Source organism: Mchenga conophoros, linkage group LG19, assembly GCF_057382185.1.
Source record: "Mchenga conophoros isolate Kocher_MC1m ecotype Shallow Benthic linkage group LG19, M_conophoros_male_GT1.1, whole genome shotgun sequence".
Taxonomy (NCBI): domain Eukaryota; kingdom Metazoa; phylum Chordata; class Actinopteri; order Cichliformes; family Cichlidae; genus Mchenga; species Mchenga conophoros.
This window is the reverse complement of record NC_140544.1, coordinates 21,525,000-21,552,714: the sequence shown is the minus strand read 5'-3', so window position 1 is coordinate 21,552,714 and position 27,715 is coordinate 21,525,000. Positions and strand designations below refer to the sequence as shown.

General features: G+C 42.3%; 2 protein-coding genes across 6 annotated transcripts; one reads left to right on the top strand and one right to left on the bottom strand.

Moving 5' to 3' along the window:
* Positions 1-303: 303 nt before the first annotated feature.
* On the bottom strand, positions 304-23,204 carry mideasb (mitotic deacetylase associated SANT domain protein b). 4 transcript variants are annotated; one of them, XM_085257120.1, is made up of 13 exons: positions 23,070-23,204; positions 15,631-17,391; positions 13,567-13,839; positions 12,634-12,970; positions 12,301-12,367; positions 10,687-10,829; positions 10,239-10,342; positions 7,092-7,167; positions 6,100-6,188; positions 3,984-4,127; positions 3,448-3,570; positions 2,302-2,501; positions 304-635 (listed from the first exon to the last, which is right to left on the bottom strand). In XM_085257120.1, the coding sequence occupies exons 2-13, from the start codon at positions 17,098-17,100 to the stop codon at positions 401-403; spliced, it is 3,261 nt and encodes a 1,086-aa protein (XP_085113246.1). In that variant the 5' UTR covers positions 17,101-17,391; positions 23,070-23,204; the 3' UTR covers positions 304-400. The 4 variants fall into 4 exon arrangements, with proteins under 4 accessions (XP_085113246.1, XP_085113245.1, XP_085113249.1 ...); XM_085257119.1 differs by having other exon boundaries at positions 22,511-23,157; XM_085257123.1 differs by having other exon boundaries at positions 3,448-3,567; positions 22,511-23,157.
* On the top strand, positions 23,197-27,683 carry ptgr2 (prostaglandin reductase 2). Of its 2 annotated transcripts, XM_085257127.1 has the most exons (9): positions 23,197-23,248; positions 23,335-23,416; positions 23,554-23,672; positions 23,847-24,038; positions 24,266-24,436; positions 24,575-24,784; positions 25,907-26,116; positions 26,240-26,279; positions 26,356-27,683. In XM_085257127.1, exons 2-9 carry the CDS (start codon positions 23,380-23,382, stop codon positions 26,418-26,420), a joined length of 1,044 nt encoding a protein of 347 aa, XP_085113253.1. In that variant the 5' UTR covers positions 23,197-23,248; positions 23,335-23,379; the 3' UTR covers positions 26,421-27,683. The 2 variants fall into 2 exon arrangements, with proteins under 2 accessions (XP_085113253.1, XP_085113254.1); XM_085257128.1 differs by lacking the exon at positions 23,197-23,248 and having other exon boundaries at positions 23,255-23,416.
* The last annotated feature ends 32 nt before the right edge of the window (positions 27,684-27,715 follow it).

The window sequence follows — 27,715 nt, the reverse complement described above, 5'->3', positions numbered from 1 at the left end:
GCGAGTTTCAAACTGGCGAGGAAGGCCGCGGCTGGGAGTGGAGAAAAAGGACAGCGCCGAAAGAAGCGGCATGGCTTTGATTTGACCGAGCCCTGTGACCAAGAGAGGTAACACTTGAAAAGCTTTTCAAGCAGAGTAAAGGGGAGTTGGTGAGTTTTGGAAAGCACGTTGTTCCAACACGAATAAAACACTCTCACTCAGTCCACGCGTTCACAGTTAAATGAGGACACGGGAGCTCATCTGTCCCTGAATGTGCCAAGTAACAGAAGTCTTCTTGTTCCACAAAAATTTACAGAAACTTCACAGGGGGGAGGGTTTCTTTATTTCTTTTCAACTGTCCTTCTCCTGTTCAGTAATCAAACCTCGCTACCGTTGCATTCGGTGTGTACGGTCTTCCCATTTACTGCCAGTCATCGTCGTCCTCGTCCTGTGCGTCTGAAGAGTCATCATTGGTGCTGTCGCCGCCCACCTGTCGCGTCCCGTTCTGCTGCCGCGCAGCCAGGATGGCAGCGGCCTCGGCTGCTTTAGCCGCCGCCCGCTCCTCAGCCTCCTTCTGCCGCAGAGCCGCAGCCTTCTTCTCTTGCTCGGCGTGGCTCTTCATGTGAGCGCTGCGGCTCTTCACTTTGTAGAAAATCCTGCAGGGTTAGGGAAAAGCAGGTCAAAGATGCATTTTGCTTTCATTGCTCAGAGTGGTTATATTAATGCCTTCATGCTTTACAAGCAGCTAAAATGCAACTCTGCATAATCGCCTCATTTAATATGTACGGCTCTATAAATATGCAATCTGCTACTCGTGCTATAAAGAGGAAAGCAGTGCTGTTTGTGTTTGTTAAGCAGGCTCAGTTAAGCTCAGTTTGTAAGTCTGGAGGTCAGGAACACAAAGCTGCTTTCAAGCATCAAAAAAAACCAAAACCTGGTACTGGACGGACACTAGACACCAGCTACGTCCTGGCTATGTGCGTCTGTTTGCAACATGACAAATGGAGGTGGCTGAACACACACAGGGCACGTGTAAGACATCAGCCTCCAACATCACTATTATCAAAACAACTAATCATGTGTTGCCAGAGACAGATAAACCTCTTTCCTCATCACTAGGTCTGACTTGTTAGATATGAAACTGTGGTTCTCTAGAGTTTATTTTTGAAACAGTCAGTGACACATTGGAAGTTCCTCAGCCATGTCATTGACAACTTAATTTAAACATATTAAAACAAACAAACAAACAAACAAACAAACACTATCGGGTACCAATGCAAAGGGAAAGACATGCAAAGAAAACAAGGCTGTTTGGAAAAAGGTGGAACCCATTTCAGCTGCTGTTTGCCTGACATGGTCACAGTAAAACAAACCGCTTAAGAATGAATATGCAGAATTTGAATATATAACTTTATGAATTATGGTGTAGAGAAAATGTTCAAAGCCCACTAAGCAAAAAGACATCATTATAAGTAAAAGGGTTCAGCCGGGGGGAATTATTTTATTATTTTAAAGAGCACAAAATGAAAATTAGATTATACACTCTGGGAACTATCTCATAAAGCCTCTTTTATTCAAGTTTTATTGAAATACTACACATTATTCAACAACTCATATAAAGGGTTCTCACACATTTACTCTAAGCTCAGTACTTCCAGACAGCAAAGAATCTGTCTCTCTGTAAAGAATGAGGTCAAAGTTCACTAGCATACACGAACACAAGCTTCTAAACAACAATGATTTTCAGAAAACATTACAACTCCAAAGAGTACTAAAATTCGATCATTTTAGCTCCACAATAAGTCTCACGTCATGTGACACAACAGCAGATCTGCGATAAAACATTTCAAAGCTGTGAATCACCTAGCTGGATATCTGTGGTGGAGGACAGTCTATAATGAGGACACTGAGCTGGTGTGAAGAGCAAGTGTAGTGCTCTTCAAGTCATTGGGTAGAGCTGCACTGACAGGAGGTGTGATGTGCCGTATCTACTCTGTGTTTCGGTTGCTAGGACACAGTTGGCAATAACATGGCCGGTGTTGCCAGAGGACGAGTTGTTATTTTACCAAAGCATGACAGGACGGTTTGATTCTTTCAGAGAGACACCATGAGACACTTCCCTCTATTTACCATTCATATTCCAAGTGGGCAAAAGAAGTACAAATATTTCTGACAAAATTTTTATTTTTCCCATCTTGTCCTGTCTAAGGCTACTTACGCAACTCGAATGAGTGCTGCTGTCATCTTTACATAAGCAAACAGACTCACCCCAGCCTCTCCAACACAACAGCGGTGACTGATGCCACATTTCTGATCACTAACCTGCCACATTTCTTGCAGGGAAATTCCCCCTCCTGACCAGCTGGGCCTTTGTTGCCTGTCGAAGGAGTCGTCTTGCGGGCGTTGCTTTCGTAGCGCTGTTTGGAGCTGGGAGGTGGCGGGTGAGGGGGGTGAATAACCCGAGACAGCGACTGCTCCCTCCCCGTGTCGTCCTGGCCTTTCATAATCAGAACGGTCCCAGGCTGCTCACCCAATAAAAGAAAGAAGTGCATTAACATGAAAGCTCCAAAACACCTTTAACATAGCTGCTTAGTGCAGCTGAAGCCACTTTACGAGCAGCTTTTATATAGAATAGCTTCACAACGGTATGCATGTGGACGCATAAATGAGGACACAATCAAACTGCAACATACGCACAGCCTGAATTCATCTTTAACATTTAAAAATGAAAAAGAAAGAAAGGAGAAAAGTTTCTTGCTGAGTCACCGTTTCCCAACAAAGACTATGGAGTTGCACAATGCAGAGCAGAGAGCTGAGGGGAGGACTTGAGTTTTCTTCTCCAAAACCCCAGCGGGGGGCAGCAAAACCAACAGCCAACCAGCAACTCAGGCAAGGTTCAAAAGGACAAATCTTCAACTGACACATTTCTAAAGCAGGAATCAGTTTGCCGCAAAACATTTTCCATAAAATCTAATCTTATCTTCCCAAACTCTCCTGCAGTTTCTCTTTGCTTTAAATTTATTTATATCAAACTTATATGTTCAATCTAAATCAGTCGATATACTCGCTTTACAATATCTTTTAGAATAGTTTGTGTGTGCACAAAAGCAAAAAACTAAAGATGATTAAAATAAATTACATTATTTCTACTGTGAAAAATTATTTTTGGAAAAAAAGCACGGATATTATACTACTAAATAACACACTATATGCGATAAGTATAATGAGTATAATAACCACAGTAATGATAGAAATTCAGTGCCACCAAACTAGAGCACCAACCTTCGTATTCTGGGGTTGTATTATATTAAAAAATACTGTTTTACTCATTTTATCTCATCTTTGAGGACAAAGAGGAGAAAACACTGAAAGGAGAGACTTCTGCGCTCGCTGCTCAGCTATACATGTTTTCATTTAATTTATTCACGCCATCATTAATTCATGCAGCTCTTCTAATTGCACACGTACATTCTCTGTGGACGGCAGCGCATGAGACGTCCTGGTAGGGCAGACATCCGGTTTCCTGTCAGCTGACCCTTCCCATTTCCTGCTGTCCTCCTCCCGCTGTGGCTCCAGTCTGTGAGAGCCCTGCTGGTCCAAGAAGAACATTGACTGTAAGGCACACATGTCTGAGGGAAACTTACATCTACTAGTATACAATTAATTTTGAGAGCTATTTTGTACATGACTTCATTCGCACTGTGGCTACTTAAATACAATTATAGCAAACATGCTGATATAGAGATATATATATGCATGCAGCACTATTCAGTTACCATAAAACCCAAACAGCCTGCAGTTGTACTTTTTTTTAACATGCTCTACCTTCTATTATCAGTGTGTAAGGTTACTGTAGATACCATGAACCACAGTTGCAGACAGATACAGACTTTTACATAGTTCAGTTCAACAGCGATCAGTGAGGATATTTGCATGTATTAAACAGACATCCTTTTATCCGCTATTTTCTGCAACGCTAATGTGAAACATGGTTTAAGACTGACCTTGCGGTCCATCTCCTCTTCTGTGGTCTTGCTTTCCAAAGGCTCTGTCTCACCGTAGGTTAGCGTACCATTGCGGCCAGTCTTCACACGCTTCTTATAGGTGTAGTAAAACTCCACACACTGGGCCACCGTCTTTGTGGATACCTGTGAACCGCAACCGCGCTCTTTATTAGTGAATTTTAAACATTTCTCTTTTTCATACAGTCGCTCTACATGGATGAGCATTTCAGAGCTGCTAAAACAAGCAATCGCACCCAAATGAGTTCAGAGCTTTAAAAAAAAAACAAAAAACAAACACATGTGTGTGTGGGTCTTTTTATGCATCATGGCATTTCAACTTCAGCTTAATTATATCTGATTGCCTTGAAAAATCTTGTTGCAAATTCAGCTGGAATGATTCATTTCGATATTGATTCATCTGCCATTTCCTCCACCTCTCTTTTTTTTTTTTCTTTAGTAGTCAGTGAACTATGGTGTCAATAATGACAAACGCCCATCACAATGATAGACAATGATAATGACAATAAAAAAAAGAAAATGTCAGCACTAAATCTAATTCAGAAGTTTAAATTTGATTTGACTAATGAAGCTAAAATAACCCAGCTAACACTGTCGCTACCACTTGTCCAACTACACTTTTTGATGATCATTTTGTACTTAATTCAGTTAGCTTAATCAGCTAGCTCAGCGGTCCCCAACCCCCGGGCCTCGGACCGGTACCGGTCCGTGAGTCGTTTGGTACCGGACCGTGAGAGTTGAGGCTCAGGTGTGAAATGTATGGTTTTCAGGGTTTTTAAATCAGTTTTCAGCGTTATTTTGTTATCGTTTTTTATCGTTAACCCTGTTTTCCTGGGTCTTTTCACGTGTGTTATGAATAAATCTTCTTTTTTTCGGTACCAGTACTAGTTTTATTTTGTTGTATTTATCCGCGACACCTTAAAGGCCGGTCCGTGAAAACATTGTCAGGCATAAACCGGTCCGTGGCGCAGAAAAGGTTGGGGAACGCTGAGCTAGCTGATGTGCTTGGTGCAGAGTGGCAGGTAAGGAGCTCTCCAGCCTCAGTCTATAGTAAAGGCATGGACCATGCTAGTGCCCAGTATTAGCTTTCTCGGGTTCACTGGCTAGAGAGAGGCTATTTTAGTAAAGCAATAACCCGAATGACAAATGATGCCACATCACTCTCTCTTAAAGTGAGTGTGTTTCCGTCTTGACGCAAGCCAATGATAGTTAAAGTAACCTTACAGGGGTTGTATCACATCCACCATATTGGATGTGATGCAACATCTTCTGGGGGAAAATTGGTATTCCCAAATGGTTGGCAAGGGATTGCTGGCAGTTGTTGGGTGAAGCTGATCACAAATAGGGTTTTACACCAAAAACATCTTTAGGATTCTTTTGGTCACTGGCAGATATTTGCAGCTGCCTGAAGTTGTAGAGACAAACTTCTCTGCAAACAAACTCCAACTGCTTTCAGAGCGGTAATAAAACTTGGAAAAGTGTGCAGTAAACTGGAAAATGATAAAATTTGCTTTGAAAGCACATGGCCTAAGTTTCCAGTTCATGCTGCACTTTTCACAGTTTCACTACCATTCAGAAAGTAGCTGGCGAGTCTGCATGTAGGCTGACCACAGCAATCTGCTCGTGACCAAAGGCACAGTTGGAGAATATACATTTTTGTCCCCTCATGATCCCTGGTTGCCAGATGGTTATGAACCAGCCTCTAGGCCTGTGTAACTAGGGCCTTATTCACTGACCCTACACTGTTACTATAGTTATCATAGGTCCAATATGGCAGACAAGTAAACGTCATGTGCAAAATCCTCAGGAACCTCAGCGACACTGAAATTTTATTTTTGAAAGAAAACCTCCTTGATCTCTGAAATGGTTCAGACAACAAAATTGTATCATTTTGCACTTTTGAGAAAAACCTGTTGACTATGAGACACCAAAAAAAAAACATCAAACCAAAAGGAAATACTTCTATGAAGCAACTCAAAGGAAGAAAAATATGTCTACAGTGATCATAGTAGAAAGTGATTGACAGCTACTAGATGGCCTTGTTCTTCCATCACTGTAGTCTGGACTTCCCTCTCCTTGTGTTTGAAAGGACACATACCTGTTTCTGCACCGTGAAGAAGTCTTTCTTGTATGCAGCGATGCCTTTGTTAAACTGGCGTCTCTCAGCTGCTGTCCAACTGTCTGATCCTGTAGAAAGACAGAGGAGGAGGAGGAGAGGTAGAAAGAAAAAAAATGCAGTTGTTAGTTTAAAACACTCCAAAACTATCTGTTTCCATATAAAGTGTGTGTGTGGTGCCTCGTCAAGTTCACTTCCACCCCCACTCTCAACACACACACACACACACACACACACACACACACACACAACTGGATAAACAAAGGCTCCCCTGTCTCCTGCTTGGGATTAACCACATGCTGCAAGCCTCTCCAACCCCCCCACCCAATTCTCCTACTTCCCTCATCACATTGACTCTGACAATCCTCCACAGTCACCAACTAACCCACCACAGCCACACTCTCACTACTGCAGCTGCTGCTGCTTTGAGGCAAGGCAGAGGGCTCAAAGTCAATCACTGTTTTAATGATGAAAGCACAAAAACTGGGACTAAAAAAAAAATGGTCTAAAGAATGAAATGAAAAGCCAAAATATGCACACATGGGGTTCATCTTGGGTGAAATCAGAATTCTCAATGATTTATAAGAATTTTTTTGAGTTTCTTGAAGTACCAGCTGGTTGGAGTATAACAGAAATAGCAATAATGGATATGACTTTTACTTGACAAGGTCACAAAAACAAGGATGGTGCATAAATACGGTGCAATTTAATTTGATTTTAATCTAATCTGATCTGATAATCTTACCGTATAGCAACTTGCTTTGTGCACTCAGTCTAAAAACCCCACGTTATGAACTTAATATCACTGCAGACCGAAACCAAACAACTTGGATATGTTTAGCACAGAAAAAGGCTTGAAAATCAACTTTTTGATAGTGAATCCAGTGTTTTTTTCCTACTTTCCAAAAAACCTCAAATACCCTTTTTTAAAATCTAACGTTATTTGAAAGAAAAAAAAAAAAATCTTAATTTACCTGAGTAATGGTAGTTGGACAAATGATGAGACTTTGGGAAAATTGGATTCCTCAGCATCAGCATGGACAGAGCAGCCTGAAAAACAAATAACATACCATTACTGTTTGAAAGTGAATAAACACGCCACAGCAGCTGCACAGCAGTGATTGTTACGAGCCTTTATACAGCCAGTCCCTCCTGCTACACAAAGCCAACTCCTGCTCTATTAGGCGCTCCAATTGTGCTTTTATAGATCCGTAAAACACTCTGAGCCAAAGCATGAATCAGTTTCTCACAGGTAACTAGGGACTGAGATAACCACTGCTCTCACTTTCCCTGAAAATGCCAGGTATCTGAGGGCTTTATATCATAATTGTACCGCTCTCTGCCATTGTCAAAATAACAATTAACTTTGTGCTCTTAAAGGAGAAACTGACTGTGCATGAATGCTGGAAGGCGGCAGCTCGAGCCGGCCCGCTGCAGAGAGTGGGCGCTATGACAGCCCCCTCCCCCTCCCCTCGTGGTTTCCTTGACAACGTTGGACCACTGCTGGTCGCTAGGGCCTGAAATCTTAACCAGCAGCATCATAAAGCACACTGACAGCTCTACTACTACGCTGCAAGACAACTTCTGCTTCAGTAATGGAAGTATTGATTTAAGATCTGCATTAAAGTCACTGTAATGAAGTGCAACGTAATGCGCAATGCAAAGAGTCTTCCTCTGCTGATGAGTATCATACATAATTACCATACCATCATCAGTTACATCCTCTTTAATTTGTCTTTACACTAAGCCCCTATCAAGTGTGACAGAAGAACACTTGTGTGTTTCAGGAAACAGTGACTGACATTTTGCATTGTTTTTAAAGTCAATATATATGAAAAAGTCACTGGATGTTCAGTTGCTGGGAATTTAATGGGGTTGATATGGTGGGTAAGAGCCACTAGAGATGCTGCCTCCTCAACATTTAACAGCAACCACTCTTTGACCTCATTACAACAAGCGCAGAGTCTATTATTTCTCACACACACTGAGGTTTGGTGTGTTTTATGTAAATGTTTTAATATTCTGCTGTTGAACGCAGCTGTGAAAGTTGCGTTTCAGTCGGTGGCTTACATGTTGCAGTATCAGCACTGAAATCTTCACTAGATCGATCTGTTCATGTGCTCAGATGCAACTAGTGGTCTTCAGTAAGTATGAGACACAGGATGCATCATAGCTGCAGTGTAGTGGAACACTCGTCTGTCCAGGCAGATTTCTCAGGAACGCCACGCTGAGTGATGGCAAGGTCATAAACATTTATGTCACATGTTGCATTTAAGGCGCTTTTCTCTTGCGAGTAACGCCAAGAAGAATGTGTGAACCTGACAACGTGACTGACAGCCACGGTACATTTTACTGGCCGTGCTGTCTTTTTCTCTGAGCTCAACGTGTGAAACAATGCACTAAAGCACACTCAAAACATAACACTAATCACCTGGGAATGCAGCCAACAATTTCATCAACCACTAAAGATATGTTCACTACCACATATGACAAAGAAAAAAGGCAGATAGCTCCGACTAAGAGCATGAGAGCTATCAAAAATGTGGCACATTTCTTTTAAAATCTCCCTTAACCATTTTATGTTTATCAACTGATTAAATAAGTGTTTCAGCTCTACAGCCCCCAGCAGCACATGTACCTCTTTGTGCCTCGATACAGGAGGATCAGTCTGCTTCTGACTAAACGGCCAAACGGTTTTACTATCTCCGTCATCTCAGGCCACCGGGGTTTCAGAACAGAGTAAAGTGAAATTCTACTGATCACTCACTTCCTTTCACTACTCACCAAGTGCTAAAGGCACTGAATGACTACATTAAAAACATGCTCAGCACATGTAAGGGCACTCATCACTAAACCGAACATGTATAAGCAGGCAGTCAGTATATTCTATAATATACAGTAGTGTACTGCATAAATCTCAAAGCAGCACTCATTTTATCTATGAAAAGTAGAGTATTTTTCTACCAACACAGTGATTCCCAATGATTTACTATCCAACAACTTGGTATATCTCAGCATGATGTGCAGTGTGTCTTTAAAATTTTCGAGGAAACTGGACATGTTGAGCACAACAAGAAGATGTGACAGGCCAACAGCCTACAGAAGATTAATATCTGCCATTCTTCAGGAAGGGAAACGGGAAGAAAAGTCTGAGGCATTCCAAATTACACGAGAACTGGACTGAAAATCAGTGGCAGTAAGTCCTATAAAGTGCTAAATCCAATCTTGAAATCCAAATCAGTTTTACCATACAACACGATCTGATGATAACTGCTTCATTTTTCAGCATTAAAATGATCCCAAACACACTCTCAGTTCCATAAATGCATATGTAGTTTAAAAAAAAAGAAAGAAAAAAAGACCATGCAATCCTATCAGTAATGAATTGGCCTCCCCAGAGGGGATCATCTTGACTGAGATAAATAATGTTGCAATAAATCACTGCACCCATTTCCCATTTTCCTAGAAAGGTATAATGAAATATTGGGTGGCTCAAGATTTCTGCAGTGCATTTTTGAAATGGTGCTGGTCTATTTTCAGGGTACCGAAGATACAGCTTGACATGTTTTCTGCAGGCAGGATTTAATTATTTTGACAAGGACACATCAGTACAAATACTGATTTTTTTCTTCATTCCTCTGCCTTTTTTCTCCTACACTGAACACGCAGGCAGAATTGTTCACATGAGATTTAAAATAAAATCTCAAGTAAAATTGCCAAATATTCTAGCTATTTAAATTTTAGTAATTTATTAGTGCATTCTTGTCTGCTTTTGTGCTGCGACAAATATAATTCATTCATTCTGTTACATGGAGCACTGCAACAATAAATGAGCATATAAGAACTATGCATGATGCCTTTGTCTCAAATATGAAATATTACCATTTAACAACTTCTACCGAATGTTACTATACTGTAACACAATATAATCTGTGTGGACTTTATCTGTGATCTGTAAGTGAAAACAGTCTTAAGAGGTAAACAGGTTGGTGTAAAGTGTGAGTGGGCTAGAAGAAAACCTGGCTCGAGTCCGACCACGGTGAAGTACAGCTCCCAGTTATGTTTTTATTATTCATGGTGATCCCTGTTGCAGTCAGTATGGATTGTTCTGTTGAACTCACCATTATATCCCCTTTGCACTCGTACAGACAATGGTGGGCTAACTCCTGGTTGGTGCCTCCTCCACATAAAACGCTGGAGCAGGCCAAGTGCATGAGGTCTTCCACTGCAAAAGCAAGAGAGAAAAAAATGATTTTGCATACAGTGATGACAATAAGAAAATGTATTATTAAGATATGCAATACATGGAGACAAAATATGGTTGGTTTCAGTGTTCTGGTATGTTTTTATTATCCATGACTCAACAAAATTACATACTCCAGCTGTTAAATCAATTCCGCAATATTGCAACATTTATATACTATGAATTGAAATTCTTATGAAGAGCCGTTTTTTTCCTTTAAGGCCACTTTCATTTATCAAACCTTTCACTGCACCACCATCTGCGTGCCATTATATAAGCTTTCGGTTTCACTTCATATTCTCAAAAACTCTCAGGTAGTGACTCACCTTTCTCCTCAAGGTCAGGTTTTCCTTCCAGATCGCACAGGGGAACCCAGACCAGTTCTGCACGATGATGATCCTGCTCGACAGCAGATCGCTGCCTCAGCTCTGGTACTTCCGCCTGGTACCGTGAGCCAATATTTATGCGTCTGGGAACAGGACATCAGTTTTAAAAACAAGGCAGGAGGTGTTTGATCTATTTAAAATTCGACTCTTTCTGCATTCACGAGGCATTTATTCACTCTTAAATATTTTAGCGAAGACAGCATTTGCTTTATGAGTATCAGTATCAAGTTGCGCTTTACAGTAAAGCTCGTGTTGTTTCTGAGAACGTTTTTATTTTCTTTGCTCGTCTGTTATATTCTTTAAAAGGTCACAGAAAAATTGCTGAGGCGCTCCGGCTCTGAACATTGCAGCTCTTGTACTGTTAACCCAGCTGAACTGATGGTCTGGATTTAGCAAGAAAAAGAACAAAACCATGCAAAAATAAATGTGAATCAGATACAGTTCTTTAAAAGCTTACATATCAATGCAAACCAGATATCTCAGTGTGAAAGTTGTGAAAATTATGCTGTCAACAGATAGAGCTAGGATATCCCCTCCCTCCCTTGCATTTCCAGAGAAACTGCAGTGTACCCAGCTGAGTGTGTGTGTGTATACTGGCAGCCTCCCCCAGAGAAAGTGGGCTGCTAAAACTTGACCTGCAAAGGCTGTTCTGCGTTTGAAAGCACACCAGATCCAGCTGAAAACATGATTTATAGGAAGCCTCCCTAGCTCGTCCCTGCCTAACATCTGAGCAGCTGGCATCAGTGAAGCAACAGCTTGCACAATGCACCCCCATAAACTGCAACTCGTCGTTGATGCAACTACAAAAAATGGATTTTCATACACACCCAGCTATCAGTGGCTTTGTTTATTCATGGAGTAACTGCTGACTTTATCTAGGAATGCATTTAAGGTTGTAATTCTACGTTCTATAGAGTAGTTTTCACTAGCAGCTGTAGTGTATGCCATTCTCACCCTGGATCAGGGTCCTTCCATCTAGGATCTTACCATATACAACCCTCACAATCTATTACTCAGTCTAGGCATTTCTTTTCCAACAGCAGTCCTTTTTTTTAAGTTTTTGATTAAATGAGATTGTATAATATTGTTTCTTTGTATTTATAACACAGTAAGTGCAACCAGTGAGCATCCTTAAAGCAAAACAGGTAGCCCCGCTTTACTATCAGTAACGGCTACATGTGCCCATTCTAATCACTTTCCAACTCTGGCAAAACTTTAAATAACATTTGCATATCACACTGAAACCAGGTTTCATGTACACCTTAAAAAACGCGATGTTCTAGTGCGACATTGGGCCACATAGTTGATTCAAAGAGACAACTTCTGGTAATAATGTTAGCTGTGGATGACAGAGCAAAAGAATTTAGTGGTAACTGTGGTGAAGGGGGAGGCTGCATTAAAAGACGGAATTAGAATTTCAAGAAGTCTATGTTCTCATTCTAGACATTTCATAATTCAATTCACTGTTATGCTTTGAATAATTCATTGTAGCAATATAATTCCTTTCAAAATAGCACTTAACCTCTAAACTGATCGTACAGGAGAAATACTCACGGCTCATTGCTGACCGGAGTGGCCTCGCTCATAGCAGACAAAACTGGTGGTGTGATGTCGCAGCTGTCTAAGGGGGCAGCAAAACACACACATAACGCACTCACTCCAGCAACAACAAAGACACAGCACAGGAGTACACTAACATGCAGTCCGTCAAAATTCTAATATATTAAAAAAATAAAAAAATAAAATTGTACCTGGTCTTACATTCAGTTTTTTTTTAATGGGGAACTACAGCAAGGTGCTTATTACAAGTGCACAAAACTTTGATCCAAAGGACATCTAAACTGGAAATTCATTCAATCGAGTTTTATAAACTTCCTTTTTACTTACTAGATCGCAATAGGCTGCGTGTGGCTGACTTGGGTGTAGCGGGAGGGGGCAGGCCTGGGCCACTGGCCAAAGCAGATGACAGGAAAGTGGAGAAGTACAGGCCGGTGCCCTCACGAACAGGGCTGAGGATCGGCGGTGGTGTGTAGGGGGGCATGGTAATAACATTGTCGGCGAGGCGTACGGGGGAACGTAGGTGGCTTTGGTAGGGTGTAATGCTGGAGTAGACGGGCGGGGCGATGAATAAAGGTTTAGGTGGCGGGATGAAGAGAGGCTCAGGGCGTGGACGGCGTTTGGACTTTTTGCCATCGTCGTCTTTTTCACCCTCTGCGCCGTCGTTCTGGGAAGGAAGGAAAATTTTATTTTAAGAGGTGAGGTTGTAGCAGAAGTTTTTGTGTCTCAAATTAAAAACATGCAAAAAAAAAAATTATACACAAAGTTGGTTTAGTGACTGTAAACGCCTCAAAAAAAAAAAAAAGAAAAAAAAAAGAGAGAGAACAGGGACCCCAACCCTCAAATCTTAGGTACATAATGTACAGTATGGCAGTGCTAAACCCTGCTAATCTGCCTGATCTGGGACAGGGCAAAGAGTTCACCAGCTATACCCCCTCCACCCAAATAAATGAGAGAAAGGGAGAAAAGGGTACAGGATGAACATGGGGGCAGGGAACGCATGAAGCATGGCTGGGGGAAGGGAGAATGTGTTCATGGGTGGGACAATGTGGAATAAATTCAAGGATTTATAGTTGGAATTAAACAGAAAAAAAACAAACAAACCAAATGTATATAAAAGCTGGAACTCCAGTCTATTCTCCCTAACTGCATGGAGAGTCCCATGCAACTTCCCTCTGAGATTTTGGTGAATGAGTTCTGCATATGAAAGTGTGTTTTAAGTGTAGAAAAAGCAAAACCAGCAAGAATTTCATGTGTATCCACCTGCTCTGCACTGTCTGACAAGGAGTTCCTCAGTGAGCGTCTTCGGGTGACGATGACCGAGGGCTTGTGGTCTGCACGCCCGAGATCCTGGGAGTTTGAAGACCTGTGAGGCCAGTTGGTTGCCAGACTTGCTTCGTCACTCTCGGGAGACGAGGGTTCCTGCCTCCGGACTGGAACAGACACGGGGATAACAAGTGGAACAAGGTTGTCGTCTCGAGGTCGCTTAGGGTTCATAATCTCTTGTTCTGTGGGACTCCATGGCCTGTGTGGCTCCTAATAGAGATGAAAATCCGTTATTGCAATGCTCTTTATAAATGGTTTTCTTTTAAAGCATATGACATATCAAAAAATTATACCCATACTAAATGAGTTCTACTGCCTACTCAATAGTATTTAAAAAAAAAAAAAAGCTAATCTGACTCCTCAAACAACAACACTGTAGACTAAAGACTCACCAGAAGCAACAAGCAAAAAGGACAAGTAATTAAATCAATTGCCTATAAACAACATCTGTAAACAATGCCACTGCCTACCAACTCCAAGGAAGAGTAGCTTTGTTTTCCAGCTTAGCACACCCCAGTAAATAGATCTGATTAACAGGATGGGTGCTAATTCAGCTGAACAGGCTGCCGAACTCTAATCAGTACAATGAACTGGAATCCCACTAAACAACAATTAAATCAATACTCAAACAGATGCAGGCACCAATCACATTGGGGAAAAAAAAAAAAAAAAAAAAAAAAAAAAAAGCACAAGAGAAAGTGAACAGCTGTGGAAAGAAAAATTTCAAATGTCAGAATTTGAAATATAATAATGTCTCACTCTCAGCCCTTTCACTATCGTATTTTACTGCTAGGTGCAGCACTTTAGTGACATATTTAACATGCACTTCGACGGAACAACCCCCAAAGGCATTCTTCACAGTTTTTTTCCTTCGACAAACCATAATGAGTGGGCCCGAGCAGCCTCTGTGCCACGATCAACTGAGGAACAACTTCAAAGCCATTTAAACGACCACATTATAGGACAGCTGAAGGCAGATGCATGCCGTCTCTGCACACTGCATCTTCATGGTTAGAAAGGCATGCAGCACTGTGGCTAAGCTGGAGCAGCTCTCATTATTGCTGGTGGAAAACTCCAGCCCTTCCACCAGAGTGGTGGAGAGATATTCTGCTGAGCACTGCAGGCAGGACAACCCTGCACCCCTCCCTGTATAGATAAAGGGGGGAGGGCAGGCTGGAGTTTCTCTGCTTTGAAGGGGAGGGCGTGCAAGCATGTAACTAAACACACTGCCTGTACAAGCAGCTAACTGTGAGGGAAATTCAGGCCAAAGCCATGCTTAACTATAGACGTACTGACTCAGCACTGTTTAGCAACAGCATTTGTTGCACAATAAAGACATTCAGCACATAAACACAGATAATTGTATGACTTTGCATGGTACAGTCAGGGTATAATATCAGGTTTGTACATTTAACAAATCCTGTGAGAGGTGTAAAGTCATACATTGAGGCTTTCCTAGAGCACATTTTACCCCAATTTAATATTTGCTATGTAAAGTTTTGTCTTAGCTGCAGATTTTCCCCACAGGGCAGAGCTGAGCAGTTTACTTTTGCGGCGTACACTTCACTGGGCTCTGATTACATTCAGCATCTCTTCCAGCAACACGTTAATCACCAACAACACAACTTTTGGCACAGTTTTCCTGGCAGGGGCATTTGTCCCAGTTCCCACTCTTGCTCTGGGAGTAAAAATCCCAATGCAATTATGCCCTGGAATAACGCTAGAAACCTAGACTTCCAGCTCTCACCGAAATATTTGCAATTAAGGCTTCCAGCTTGTAGCGACAAGTTTAGATTTAAACAGCAGTGCAATCACTCTGATTCAGAACATTCTGTCCTTTTACATCAATACTTGTTTCTGCTGTCCTTATGCTTGATAGAAAACAGCTGAGAAGCAGATGAGTGGGCAAAACAACATGGAAAACAGAAAGGCACATAAAAGCAAAGGCAAGGGGGGAAAAATAGCTGCATTGCCAGTTTCCAAATGAAATTATGCATTTACCTTAAGATGTGATGGTGGAGACTCCCTTTCTGAGGCCTTCTGAGCAAGCATCTCCAGGTTGACCTCCTGGGAAACCCTGCGTTTCCTGCGTGTGCTTTGGATGACACCTGTCGGGGCTGCCTGGATGTCTCGTGACCCGTTCTGCGGTCCCTGAAGCACTGGTGCTGACTGCTCCAAGGGGACAGGCAGGAAGGGATTGTCCGAAGGCGCGCCGCCCTCCTTGGAGAGCCGTCGAGATCTGCGAAGCTGCGTTTGGGATTGAGGCTGCATCTGAGGCTGCGACTGAGTCAGGTGCTCAGACTGCAGAGGGGGCTGCAGCGGGTCTGATGGGTGCTGTGGTTCTGGTGTGATGTCCTGGATGATTGGTTCCTGGATCTTTGGCGGCGCTGGACCAGAGGACTCGTAGGAGTGTACCACAACGGGCTGGGGGTGAGCGTGAGGGTTTGCATTTTGCACACCAGGGTAATAGTCAAGCACATGGGGGTTTTGTTGTTGCAACTGCTGATGCTGCATTTGCTGAATTTGGAGCTGTTGCTGCTGCTGTTGCATCTTTTGTTGCTGCTGCTCATGCTGTATTTGTTGCTGCTGCTGTAGCTGTTGCTGCACATGTTGTTGGTGCTGAAGGATTTGTTGCTGCTGCATTTGTTGCTGGATTAGATGTTGCCGTTGTATTTGTTCTTGCTTCTGCAGCTGTTGTAAATGATGTTGGGATTTTGCATTCTGTGCCGAGTAGTTTGGAGGGTTAGGTAGAGTTGTCTTGTTACCTTGGAACGTCTGGTAGTAGGCAGGCAGGTGCTGCTTGGGCTGACCAAAGGCCAACTGGAAGGACTGCAGGACTGAGCTTCCTCCTGGGTGGGATGTGCTCTGCTGCTGGGTGTTGATCACCCCGGATTTTAAGGTGTCCTGAAAAACTTGCGGCTGCTGCTGCTGTTGCTCCCACTCCATCCCCCGAGACTTGCCTACATCCCTGAACACTTCCACTGCAGGTTTGTCTGCAGCTCTGTTAGGGGGTTGTTGATGTGGCTGCAAGCCAGCGGTCTCTTGCATTGACTTCACAAATACATTCTGGGTCCTTGAGTCAGTTACTCCTCCAATATAACTTGGAAAGTTCTGCCCCCAGTGAGGCATGGTGGTCCAAGGTGCAGCTCTCGACTGCTGCTGATTGGGCTCCTGGTGAGCCCACTTCATGGGTACAGTCTGCTGATAATGACCCCTGCTGTGGTCGCCCTTATCTGGGCTGAAGATGACAGAGCTGAGGTACATATGAGGGCCCTCTGGATTGGATGTCACAGTACTTGCAGCCTCACTCTGTCCAGGCTCTGAAACATTACCACTCGCCACATAGTAGGACCCATCTGGGTGCTGAGAAGTCTCCTTCATTGCTACACTTTGATCGTTGAAAAATGTGATTCGTTTGCCTGTTCTTTTGGCATTAGGTTTCTGCTGCGCCGGTACGCTCATGACGGGCATGAATATTCCGAGGCAGGTAAAAATTTTCAGTCAGCTAACGTGATAATACTCCACTTGAATGTATCAATCCAGCAATCAAAGATGGGAATATACACGTATACCCTTTTATAGGGAATGTACAATAAAATAAACCAGTAAAAATCACACTGACGTCAGAATAAGCAGGAGCCAGGTTGAACAAGGTTATCTTCTATCCCCTCTGAAGTTCTTTGTGACCTAATCACAGGTTGTCAGCCGGGAGTGAACAGATATGAAGACGTTTGTGTGTTTTTCTCATTCATGGACAACACCCTGTAGAGAAAATGAGACAGATGTCAAGCACTGAGCTATCAGTCTAAAGGGACTCTCCCCACTGGAGGGTCTCGTTAACATCCCTGACTCAATCGTTTAAAAACCTGTTGTTTGCTTTTTCAGCAATAGACCTCGACCGAAAAGCATGGGTGTGAGAACAGAGCATGCGAGGGGCCTATTCACAAAGCTCATGTGACAAAGGGATGATGTCCTACATGCAGGCTAGCATGTATACAACCAGACGTGTGTAGAAAACTGGAACCAAAATAAGGTAGTTGAGAGAGACAGCCAAATCAATAGTTCCTGGAAATGTTACACAGGATATTACTGTGCTGCATTTAATCAGCAATGAAACAAAAACAAGCACTGTGGGAGAAAAAAAAAAAAGAAGCATAATTGTACATTGTGCCACTGCTTTATCACCATTATCAAACAGCACACGTGACCTTTCACTAAAAGGAAGCTCCCTTTCCCGCGTAACAGACGGCGGACTGAAAGTGATAGAAACCACTTTTTTTTTTTCCTTTTTCTCTTACAACTCAGTGACTCATCAAAGGGAAAAGAAGGGAACCCATGCCCTTTGAACCACGGCCGGAGACTCGAAAAAGAAGGGCAACTGAAAGTGAGCAAAGATGAGTCAGTATGAAACTATCTATGCAAAGGGGGGGAGCAAGGAAAAAGTCAAAATGGCCTTGAAGGCTTTTTTTTTAGCTTATGGAAAGATCTTGACAATTGCTGGTAACCCATTATTAAAATATTATCTGATGTCCGAGTTTCAAAAACAGATTCTGGCACAGTCCAGTTTGCCAAAAACATCCTGGCTGCTCCTGTTAAAATTTCAAATCAATCCTCTGTCTGTGTAAAACAAAACAAACCTTGTGCAACACTAAACAACTTCAAGAGAAAAGCATTACAGCTTTGTGATCACTGCACGGCTCGTGTTGCACACCAACAATTTGGTAAGATGATTACATAAATGAACATGAGAATCTTTACAGGATGGCCTTGCCAAAGGTCCTTTCTGACAACATAGGAAGTGACTGACAATTGTCACCCTTTACTCTGGTGACCTGGTAAGACACACACACACACACACTGCTTAAAATAGAAAGCTGCAGCTGTTCAGATCCTGCACTCTCTGCGAGACACCACTGACAGAGTAAAGTGAATCGCCACACTATGTGGGCTAAGAAGCTGTTTCTGCATCAGTAGCAACACAATGTGCTGCTACACATGCATGCAGACACGTTGTCAAACTCTGACACATCCACTACGAAAAGCTGCACGTTTCTTGCAGGATGATTAAAATAATCAAGTAAATAAAGAAATAATTAAATAAAAACGGTTAAGGTTGACCATGCCGAGCATTAACCGCACCATCTGAGGTGAGAGATCATCATGACGCATCACAAGTGCAGCCTTACACAAGCCTGGGGTTTAGCCCAATATACAAACTAACACGTTAAATGGCTTAAAATAAATGTCAAGCACCATTAGCCGCCCTAATCCATCGCCATTTCCTAATTCAAAATCAGCACTAGCGCTCACACATACACACACACACACACACACACACACACACACACACACACACACACACACACACACACACAATACGCGGCCTGCACAAATAAAGAAAACGCAAGAACACTCAACGTGTTGCCCTGGACCCACTCCCTCCACATCACTTTCTGTTTCCAGCCTATTTTACGAGAAGCCCTTTGTTGCAGAAAACGGATTGTCTACTCACTAATGCCATGTCCCATTGCAACAAACCGAAGCAACAATGCAGCTCCCCGTGACGAGAGAGGAAAGAAAGTGTGGTGGCACGGCTAACAGACAACGCTAATCGATTCAACTTGTCAAAAAAATTAATACGTCACGTTTCTTTCTATGTATTTTCGTTGCGATCCGCGTTCACTGGCACGTTAAACACGTCGCACAGGGCGAGCGGTAAGCCCCGCATGGAGCTCCGATCTGTCGACCGCCCAGTCCGCCACGGGCGAGGTAAACAAAACTTTGTCAGCAAGCCGTGGCCACAATAACGCGCAGTGTCGACCGTATCAACAACGCCACAGTCATCTACAGCGTGGCTCCGGCCCCGTGTTCCCCGATACTTACTGTGTTTGTCATGAAAGCTGCTACTAACGGCAGCTCAGCCCGCAGGATCGCACACTCGCAGCTCTGTGCGGCCAGCAGCGGCAGCAGGCCCGCACAATGCACTCCTGCGATGATGACTGCATATATCCCCGAGGTTGACTCATGCTATGTTGCTGACCTCACTCACTCACTGCTACTTTTCTTCCCTTCACCTCCCCTTACAAAGAGGGAAAATTTGTGGAGAGACAGGGGAGCGAGGAGGGGGTGCACGGGTCAACCTCGCTGCGTAAACAAGAGTCCTTCCCGATAGGAAACGGGGTGCTAATCTGGAGAAACGTGAGCGCAGTGATGCCGCTGTCTGTTGCACATTATTGCACGATGATTGCACTAAAAACATACACACTGGCAATGCGGCCTATTTGCTCTGCGCGTCTCTGTTCGTCTTGTGATTCCCCCCTCCCTTAACCCAGCCACCAACCCAGCCCTCCAACACCACCAGCGCGCTGGCCACACCCACTTCCCTGCCCAAATAAGGGGTTTCCTTTGACATACAAGGCGCCGTAATTTACGGAGCAAGATCCTTCTCAGTCCATGCGGGAAATTCCAACACACATGGGAGGACCGACGGTCTGAAGGGGAAGGACGTTCACTTTCCTTTCACTGCATTAACACTTCTTGTTTTCTTTCTATTGAATATTTTCTCTGTGAAATCTATGTGTAATGTTTACACGTGGAAACAGCAGACGGAAGATTGTTTCTAGAGGCAAATGCAGAAAGGCCCTTGAGGGTGTGGGGCACAGAAAGTGTTTATAACAAGGGTTGTGTGATTTAGTTTTCCATATAATAATGTGAAACAATGAAATGCTACTTCATAGGAATCACACTGTCTTCAATTCAATGGGGTATTTTCATTACCTTAGGAAACATTGCAAAATGCACGCCCAATTTCCTGACAAAATACAGATAAGGACAAAATCTCCACACTGAATCATAGACTGGAGCCAGAGCATGTAAGGATTTCTAAATGAAAAACAGCTTAAATGGCTATCCAAATAAGTAAACTGTGAAAATAAACGTGGAACAGAGAAATGAGATATACTCTAAGTAGAAATTGGCAGTTTCACAGATAACTAAGAGGAAGCACACAGGTGCAATTAAAGGAATGCACTAATATAACAGCTGACTATCTGTATGCTCGGCCTGATTATCCAATGGGCATTCTGTGCAAGTACCCAGGGGCCTCCACCACTTCCATCTCCTCTAACTGCCAGGGGCACACCTAGGCATTCCCAAGCCAGCCTAGAGTAATCTCTCCAGTCTCTCCAGTGTGTCCTGGGTCTGCCCTGGGGCCTCCTCCTAGTGGGACATGTCTGCAAAACCACCTCAACTGGCCCCTTTTGATGTGGTAAAATAGTGGCTCATCCTCATCCGATCTCTTAAGGCCGAGCCCGTGCACCCTTTGGAGGAAGCTAATGGAAGTTTTCATTTTTTGCTCAACCAATTCAGCAAGCTAACAAGAGGATAGCTGTAGCAGCACCTCACAATTGCAGTGGATTTATAATCTGAAACTGTGGTTGGATCTAAATGAAGAAGCCAGGCTGCTTTCACCAGTGGAAGGCCTGCCGAACCTCACAAATGAAGAAGCAAGTATCCAGTGAATATTTTATACCTGCATCATTATTATTATGTCATTATTATTATTATTATTATTATTATTATTGTGACAACAAAAAAAAGAACTCCCTTTGTACAAGTAGACACATCTCAAATCTGTGCTTTTCCCAAGAAGAGCTCTATCTAGTGAACAAGTGCAACAGATAGTGATATTGGCAAGTGGTGCTGACGGGAGGAAAAGGAGGAGATCATCATGGAGACAAATAGACAGAAAGAAGACAACAACAGGTGTGTGTGTGTATGATGACAATGACATTATTATTATTATTACTATTATTATTATTATGAGTATTATTTAAAAACAAAAGTGAAAGAGCCCTGACTGCTTGCGCTAAGTTTTAGCAAAACTGTATTGTGGTGTTCTCTATTCAGAACTATTCTTTGTACATGTATGTACACATTCATGTCAACCATCCACCCCTTTTCTGAACCATATCACAGTTGCAGGGGGTCTGAAGCCTATATCAGCTGACTTTGGACTTCAGTGAACTGAAACAATTCAATAAACCAAAAGGAAATGTGGGTGTTTTTTCACCAATGTGCAAAGCCTTTTTTCATATGTGTAAAGGATCAAATTAATTACGGCTGCATCCTTTAATTTCTACTACAACACTGGGCAAGATCACGGCAGTGCAGGCCTGTAGTCTCTCCTTCTTCTCTGTGGATCTCAAATTACTTGACAGGACTCACCAATATAGGTTTTCAAGGTTTATGGCTGTAACATTTGGTTGATTAATGGAATAGTCATTAATGTTTGAGGAATCCAGCTCATTATCTGGATTCTGGATTTTCTGGAAACAGTAAGAACAAAGTGCAGAAAAGGAAAGCATGAAATCACAAGAAAACAAGCATCTTCCCTCTGTGTGCTGACATTTTAAAGCCCACATTCTTAATCAGTACAGTAATCTAATCTACCATGTACACAACAGAAGAGGTTTCTAAAAAGTGCACATAAATGTCACTGTAAATGCTGACACGCTTTTGCAACGACTGCCCAAAACCGATGCTTCTCCTTAATAAAGTCACGTTTTAGCACGTCGCCACATTCCAACCTAACTTACAAGAGTCACTGTTTACGTAGGAGGGACTTTTCAGATAAATGTGACATCGCTGGTATGAATGGTAGTCTGGGGGCTTTCTGGGATTTTTACAACTCGCGTTTGTGAGAAGGACGTGGGTTGAAAGAAAAAACAAAACAAAAAAACAAACAAAAAACAAAACAGGGGTTAGATCAAAGCTCGCTGTCTAGTAATGACACATTAATAGCTTCCCATTTAGCATTCGCCTTCATAAACAAAATACTTAGCAGCATGCAAAACAGCCCTTATGCAGTAACGGTACTTACATTAAACTCTGCCCTTCCATGGCACATAAGCCTTCATCATCTCGCTGTTTCGACAGCGCCCCGCTGCACCTAATCCTGACGGCATGCTAGAATAGTGTAACGGTAGCGACTGATTTAAGCATCAAACTTTTTTTTCCCCTCACCAGGCGTCACTTCCCCAGTCCTACTTTGATTCAGTTTTAGCTAGCAGTCGATGGTGCAACGGGACATTAACAGTGAATATGTAAATGTCAAACGGACCGACTGAACTGCTAAAATGTTAATTAGCTGCAGTGTTGATAAACTCGACTGTAATAAAATGGGGCTGTTGAGGCCGCGTACCGTTTATGTCTTAACGGCTCAACGGCACCTAGTTTATCACAGTTTATCACAGGCAAGATAGTAAACCCCCGCTGCACCGGAACATCGGTTGAATAATGTCGCACTTTCATTCAGGTATCTCAAGTTAGAGCTTATATTATTTCAATATATACTGCATTTTTTTAAAAAAAGAACGAATTACTAGCAAATCTAAATGTAGACAAAACTTCTAAAAAACACAAAAAAAAAATCCACCAACCCTAAGCAGTCAGCCTCGCGGGATTTAAACGACCACGGACTTGAGCAGCACGGAATTCTCTCGCTCTTGTGGTCGTGACTTTCTTCGTGGTCTCTGTTGACATTCTGCTAGCCTGCAAACTGATAACAAGAAACCTGTTCGGTAATATAAGCCGTTGGATATCTTCACGTGTTGCTACGGTAAAATACTTTGTCCACGTTGTTTTCTCTAACACTGTAACCGAGCCCACCGCTCACAGAAACTTGACGTTTGCTGCCTGTTTTAGTCATTGCTACAAACTCAACCTCGGTGCTCGCGATATTTCAGCGAGATGCAGGTGCAAAGAGTCGTTCTTAACTCACGACCAGGTGTGTAACATTTTTACTCTCCTCTTTTATCGTGTTCTGCACCTTGAGTTTTTAAGTCTTTAATACAGTAACTGATACTGCACCATTACTGCAATCACGTGGCTAGTGTTTACTCAACCTTCTATTTTTGCATACAGGTAAAAACGGGGCGCCAGTTCCGGAAAATTTCCGCCTGGAGGAGATTACTTTAGCACCTGACCTGAAAGATGGGGAAGTTCTTGTTCGGACGCTTTATCTTTCAGTCGACCCTTACATGGTATTAACACAAACACATGACATTGATACAGCAACAGCAGGCATCAGTAATGACCTTTAGCATTTGCTGTCTGGAGTAATTAAACGTTGTAATTAAAATTAAAGACTACAGCACAGTAAAGTAACAACTTGTGTTTTGTTTTTTTAACTCCCACTAAAACTCTTTCCCTGTCAGCGATGTAGAATGAATGAGGACACCGGTGCTGATTACCTGACTCCATGGCAGATTTCCAAGTGTGTGGATGGTGGAGGTGTGGGACTGATTGATTCCAGCCGCTGCAATAATTTTGCTGCGGGAGATGTGGTCATTTCATTCAACTGGCCTTGGCAAACCCATGCTGTTATGACCGGAAGTGACTTACAGAAGGTCTCTGTTGCTGTGTGTCACCACTGTTTGGTGAACAGGGTCATATTTCCTCTTGCAGACAGGAAGAGGAAACCTGTCTTAATGATATGTACATAAAAAATTACACTGTGTTCTGCAAATGTGAAGGAACTGATTCATACCCTGTGTTTGCAAAACACACTGACTAAAAGCAGCTTACCTGCTACAGTATGTATGCTGATGTCACTCAGGTTTTGGTCTCTTTGCAGGTTGATCCACAGCTGGTTGATGGACATTTGTCCTACTTTTTGGGTGCAGTTGGAATAACAGGTCTCACTGCCTTACTGGGTATCAGAGAGAAGGGTCACATAACCAAAAGAGCCAATCACACGATGGTAGTAAGCGGCGCAGCTGGTGCTTGTGGCTCCATAGCTGGACAGGTAAATGCAACAAGTACCAGATAGTTTAATGTCTACAAAATACACTAAACTATCTGAGATGTTGGAAAAATTACTTCCATAAAATTGTAGATCTATTGCTCTGCTTGTTTTTTTTGTTTTGTTTTGTTTTTTCCCCAGATTGGCAGGTTGGATGGATGTGTGAGAGTGGTGGGGATCTGTGGTTCTGATGAGAAGTGTAAAGCTATAGTGGAAGATTTAGGTTTCTCCACAGCCATCAACTATCACCTGGAAGATGTCCCGACAAGGCTTAAGGAGAGCTGTCCTGATGGCATTGATGTTTACTTTGACAACGTAGGGGGTGCCATTAGTGATGCTGTTATAGCACAGGTACTACATAATTTTCATCCGGATGGATGAACTACTTGATTAAATGTTCTTTGTTATGAACAGTTATGCCCAAAACTATTCATACCCTTGTTGAATTTTGAGGGGGGGGGGGGGGGGGTTGTTTGTGTGGTTTGTTTATTTTGTTTTTTTGGACAGATCAAACAAACAAAAAATCCTTATGTAAGTCTCTCTTGAAAAGACATTTTAAACCTCAATGAGAATTTTATTTTTTATCTCTTATTTGCAACTATAGGGTTCTTAATCCAAATGAGCTTTTGCAAAGGCTAGGTGAGTTTTGTATGCCTGTAACTGAGGAGTGGTCTTCCTTGCCTGACCATAAAGACTCCCATCCCCCTTGTAAAATTTTCTCTGCAGTGTCTGTTTTGAGAACCATGAAAACTGGAGTTGCTGGTATTCTGCAGAATATCCTTGGTTTTGTTGTGTGGGTTACAGTTGGCCTGCTGTGAGCTGAGGTGTCCCCTTAGGTATTCTAACGGAGCCTTTTCCATTCTTGATGGTGTGGAATACATTGTTAACAATGCTCTTTTCTGGCATCAGGAACTTTGAGTCACTTGGATATGGTTTTGTAGCCTATGGCATTCTCACGCGCATTTAAAACACATGACCGGAGATCCACACCTAATTCTTTCTTCTTACATTCTGGCAGATGTCCTAGTACTGACCATGAACTGAGAGTGTTTATACCAATTCACTTCAATTTATAGCCCCCGGGAATGCTTTAGAAATCAACATGGCTTGGATTTGTTTAAAATTGTAGAGACATCTGGAAAATACTGAGTGTACTCAAATACTGCACAGTAAACAACAATTGGCTTAATAGTGAGGCAGGTATTAATCATTTTGGAAAGGGTTAAAAATGCATCTGGAAACTTCCATCACAACTATATTTTGCTGAATATCGGCAAAATATAACCAGCCAAGCTTTTATGTCGAAGAGACTCATAAAGGAATGAATTTTTCATAGGGGGATGAATCATTTTTGGGAAGTAAACGGTTTGTGCTGTAAAAGAATAGTGTTGGACGTGATGGCTGTAGGTGTAACAGTGAGTGTTTTGTGTGCTGTAAGCTCAACTTGACACATCGACTTGCACTCATCTCCAGATGAACAACGGCAGCCACATAATCCTGTGTGGTCAGATCTCACAGTATAACAAGGATGTGCCATATCCACCACCTCTGAGCGAGGAGACTCAGAAGAACCTGCAAAGTAAAAATATCACCCGGGAACGTTTTACGGTGCTAAACTATATGAGCAAAGCAGACGCTGCCCTGTGTGAGCTGAGCCAGTGGATTAAATCAGGTCGAATCAAGGTACAGAGGAAATGGTGATGCTGTGTGGTTCACTGTATGGTTCACTGTATAAGCACCTTTGCAAATTGCACACTTCATCTTTGTCTTTGTTTTCATCGCTTTAATCTTGCTTTCACTCTTCAGGTTCTGGAAACTGTGGTGAATGGTATAGAGAATATGGGAGGTATTTATGAATTTCAACATTTTTGTAATTGTATAAGTTGTTGTGGGCAGTTTCATTTTTTTTCCTTTTCTTGCAGATGCATTTTGCTCTATGATGAAAGGCGGAAACATTGGCAAGCAAATCATAAAAATATCCCACTGAAGAAAATCACCAGTGTTTCCAGTGGAGGCTGCGCTCTCACCACTCACCATGGGAAATTAACCTTACTGCTGCCTGTTATCTCTGCCATTAAGTTACTTAATGAGCTGCAGTCAAAATATTGCGCTGATTAACCGAGGCCAGCTAACTGCAACTGAATTATAAATAATAAAATCTAGCAATCGAACAAGTCTTCAGTTTTTAATAAGAGTTTGTTTAGTCTTTTGGAAATTGGTGCAGCAGTGAAAGAAATGTAGAGCAGTGTTGCAGTACTGATACATGATATTAACTTAAAAATCATAGTCTCTTAACGGTGCCGATGTGGGATAAAACCTGGAAATTCTCTGCTTTAGTATAGCAAAATTAGCAGGGCTTTTTCTGTTTTACTCAAAGTTACTGGGTACACTCAGGTCATAATGGGATGGGCATGATCAGTAGCTATACTTGGGTAGGCTAAATGAAGAACATATCCTCCATACCATTACACCACCATCACTAGCATTAACCACTGAACCATCTATACTTTCATGGTGTTCAGGCCAAAGTCTGACCCCCAAATGTTCTAGTAGAAGTTGAGATTTAACAGACCAGGTAACATTTTTCTAATCTGTTGTCCAGTTTTGGTCAATAGAAAATAAATTAATAACATTATTTGTTGATGCCATCAGTTTTAAGCCACCCCTCATTTCTTCATATTTTGCTAGGAAAGTGGGAAATAAGTGGTTTTCAATATAGTGTGTTTGAGATCAGTGTCATGCTGAAAAATGAAGCCGTTGCTATCAGATGCTTTCCAGGTGGTATTGCATGGTGGATCAAATTCTGACTCTTTATTTCTATGTTCGTAGTTGCATTAATTTTAACAAGATATCCAACAACACTGGTTGAAATGCAGCTTGAAACCATGATGGGGCTTTCACTGTGTTTTACTGATGGCTGTAGAGACACTGACCTTCTCACGAAATGATTATTTAAACCAAAAATGCCAAATATTACTTTATAACACCAATCACTGCACAGATTTTCACTTTGGTACTTGTGTAATTTGCATACATCAACCTTTTCTCAGTTTTCCTTCTTAAAGGATGGGATCTTTCAGCCCTTCCACCAAGACCGTTTCTGAAAATGGCCTTTCGCGTTTCACATAAATGAATGTTGTGAATGAATTGTGTTCTTCCAGCAGGTTGCTAGTAACAAAGTGTCTAAAGATGTGTTCAGCTCTAAGGAATGGACTGAGAATGAATAAAACCTTATAAAAACCTTCAGAAAGCCTAGAGAACTATTGCTCAAGCCCACTTTAA

Excerpts from the sequence above, each read along its gene's own strand:
- mideasb (XM_085257120.1), bottom strand. The coding sequence starts at position 17,100 with ATGCCCGTCATGAGCGTACCGGCGCAGCAGAAACCTAATGCCAAAAGA. Across the intron at positions 10,830-12,300 it reads ACTCCGGTCAGCAATGAGCC|ACGCATAAATATTGGCTCAC; the intron begins GTGAGTATTTCT and ends TCCTGTTCCCAG. Across the intron at positions 6,189-7,091 it reads GTCCAACTACCATTACTCAG|GATCAGACAGTTGGACAGCA; the intron begins GTAAATTAAGAT and ends GTCTTTCTACAG.
- ptgr2 (XM_085257127.1), top strand. The coding sequence starts at position 23,380 with ATGCAGGTGCAAAGAGTCGTTCTTAACTCACGACCAG. Across the intron at positions 24,437-24,574 it reads GTGGCTCCATAGCTGGACAG|ATTGGCAGGTTGGATGGATG; the intron begins GTAAATGCAACA and ends TTTTTTCCCCAG. Across the intron at positions 24,785-25,906 it reads GTGATGCTGTTATAGCACAG|ATGAACAACGGCAGCCACAT; the intron begins GTACTACATAAT and ends ACTCATCTCCAG.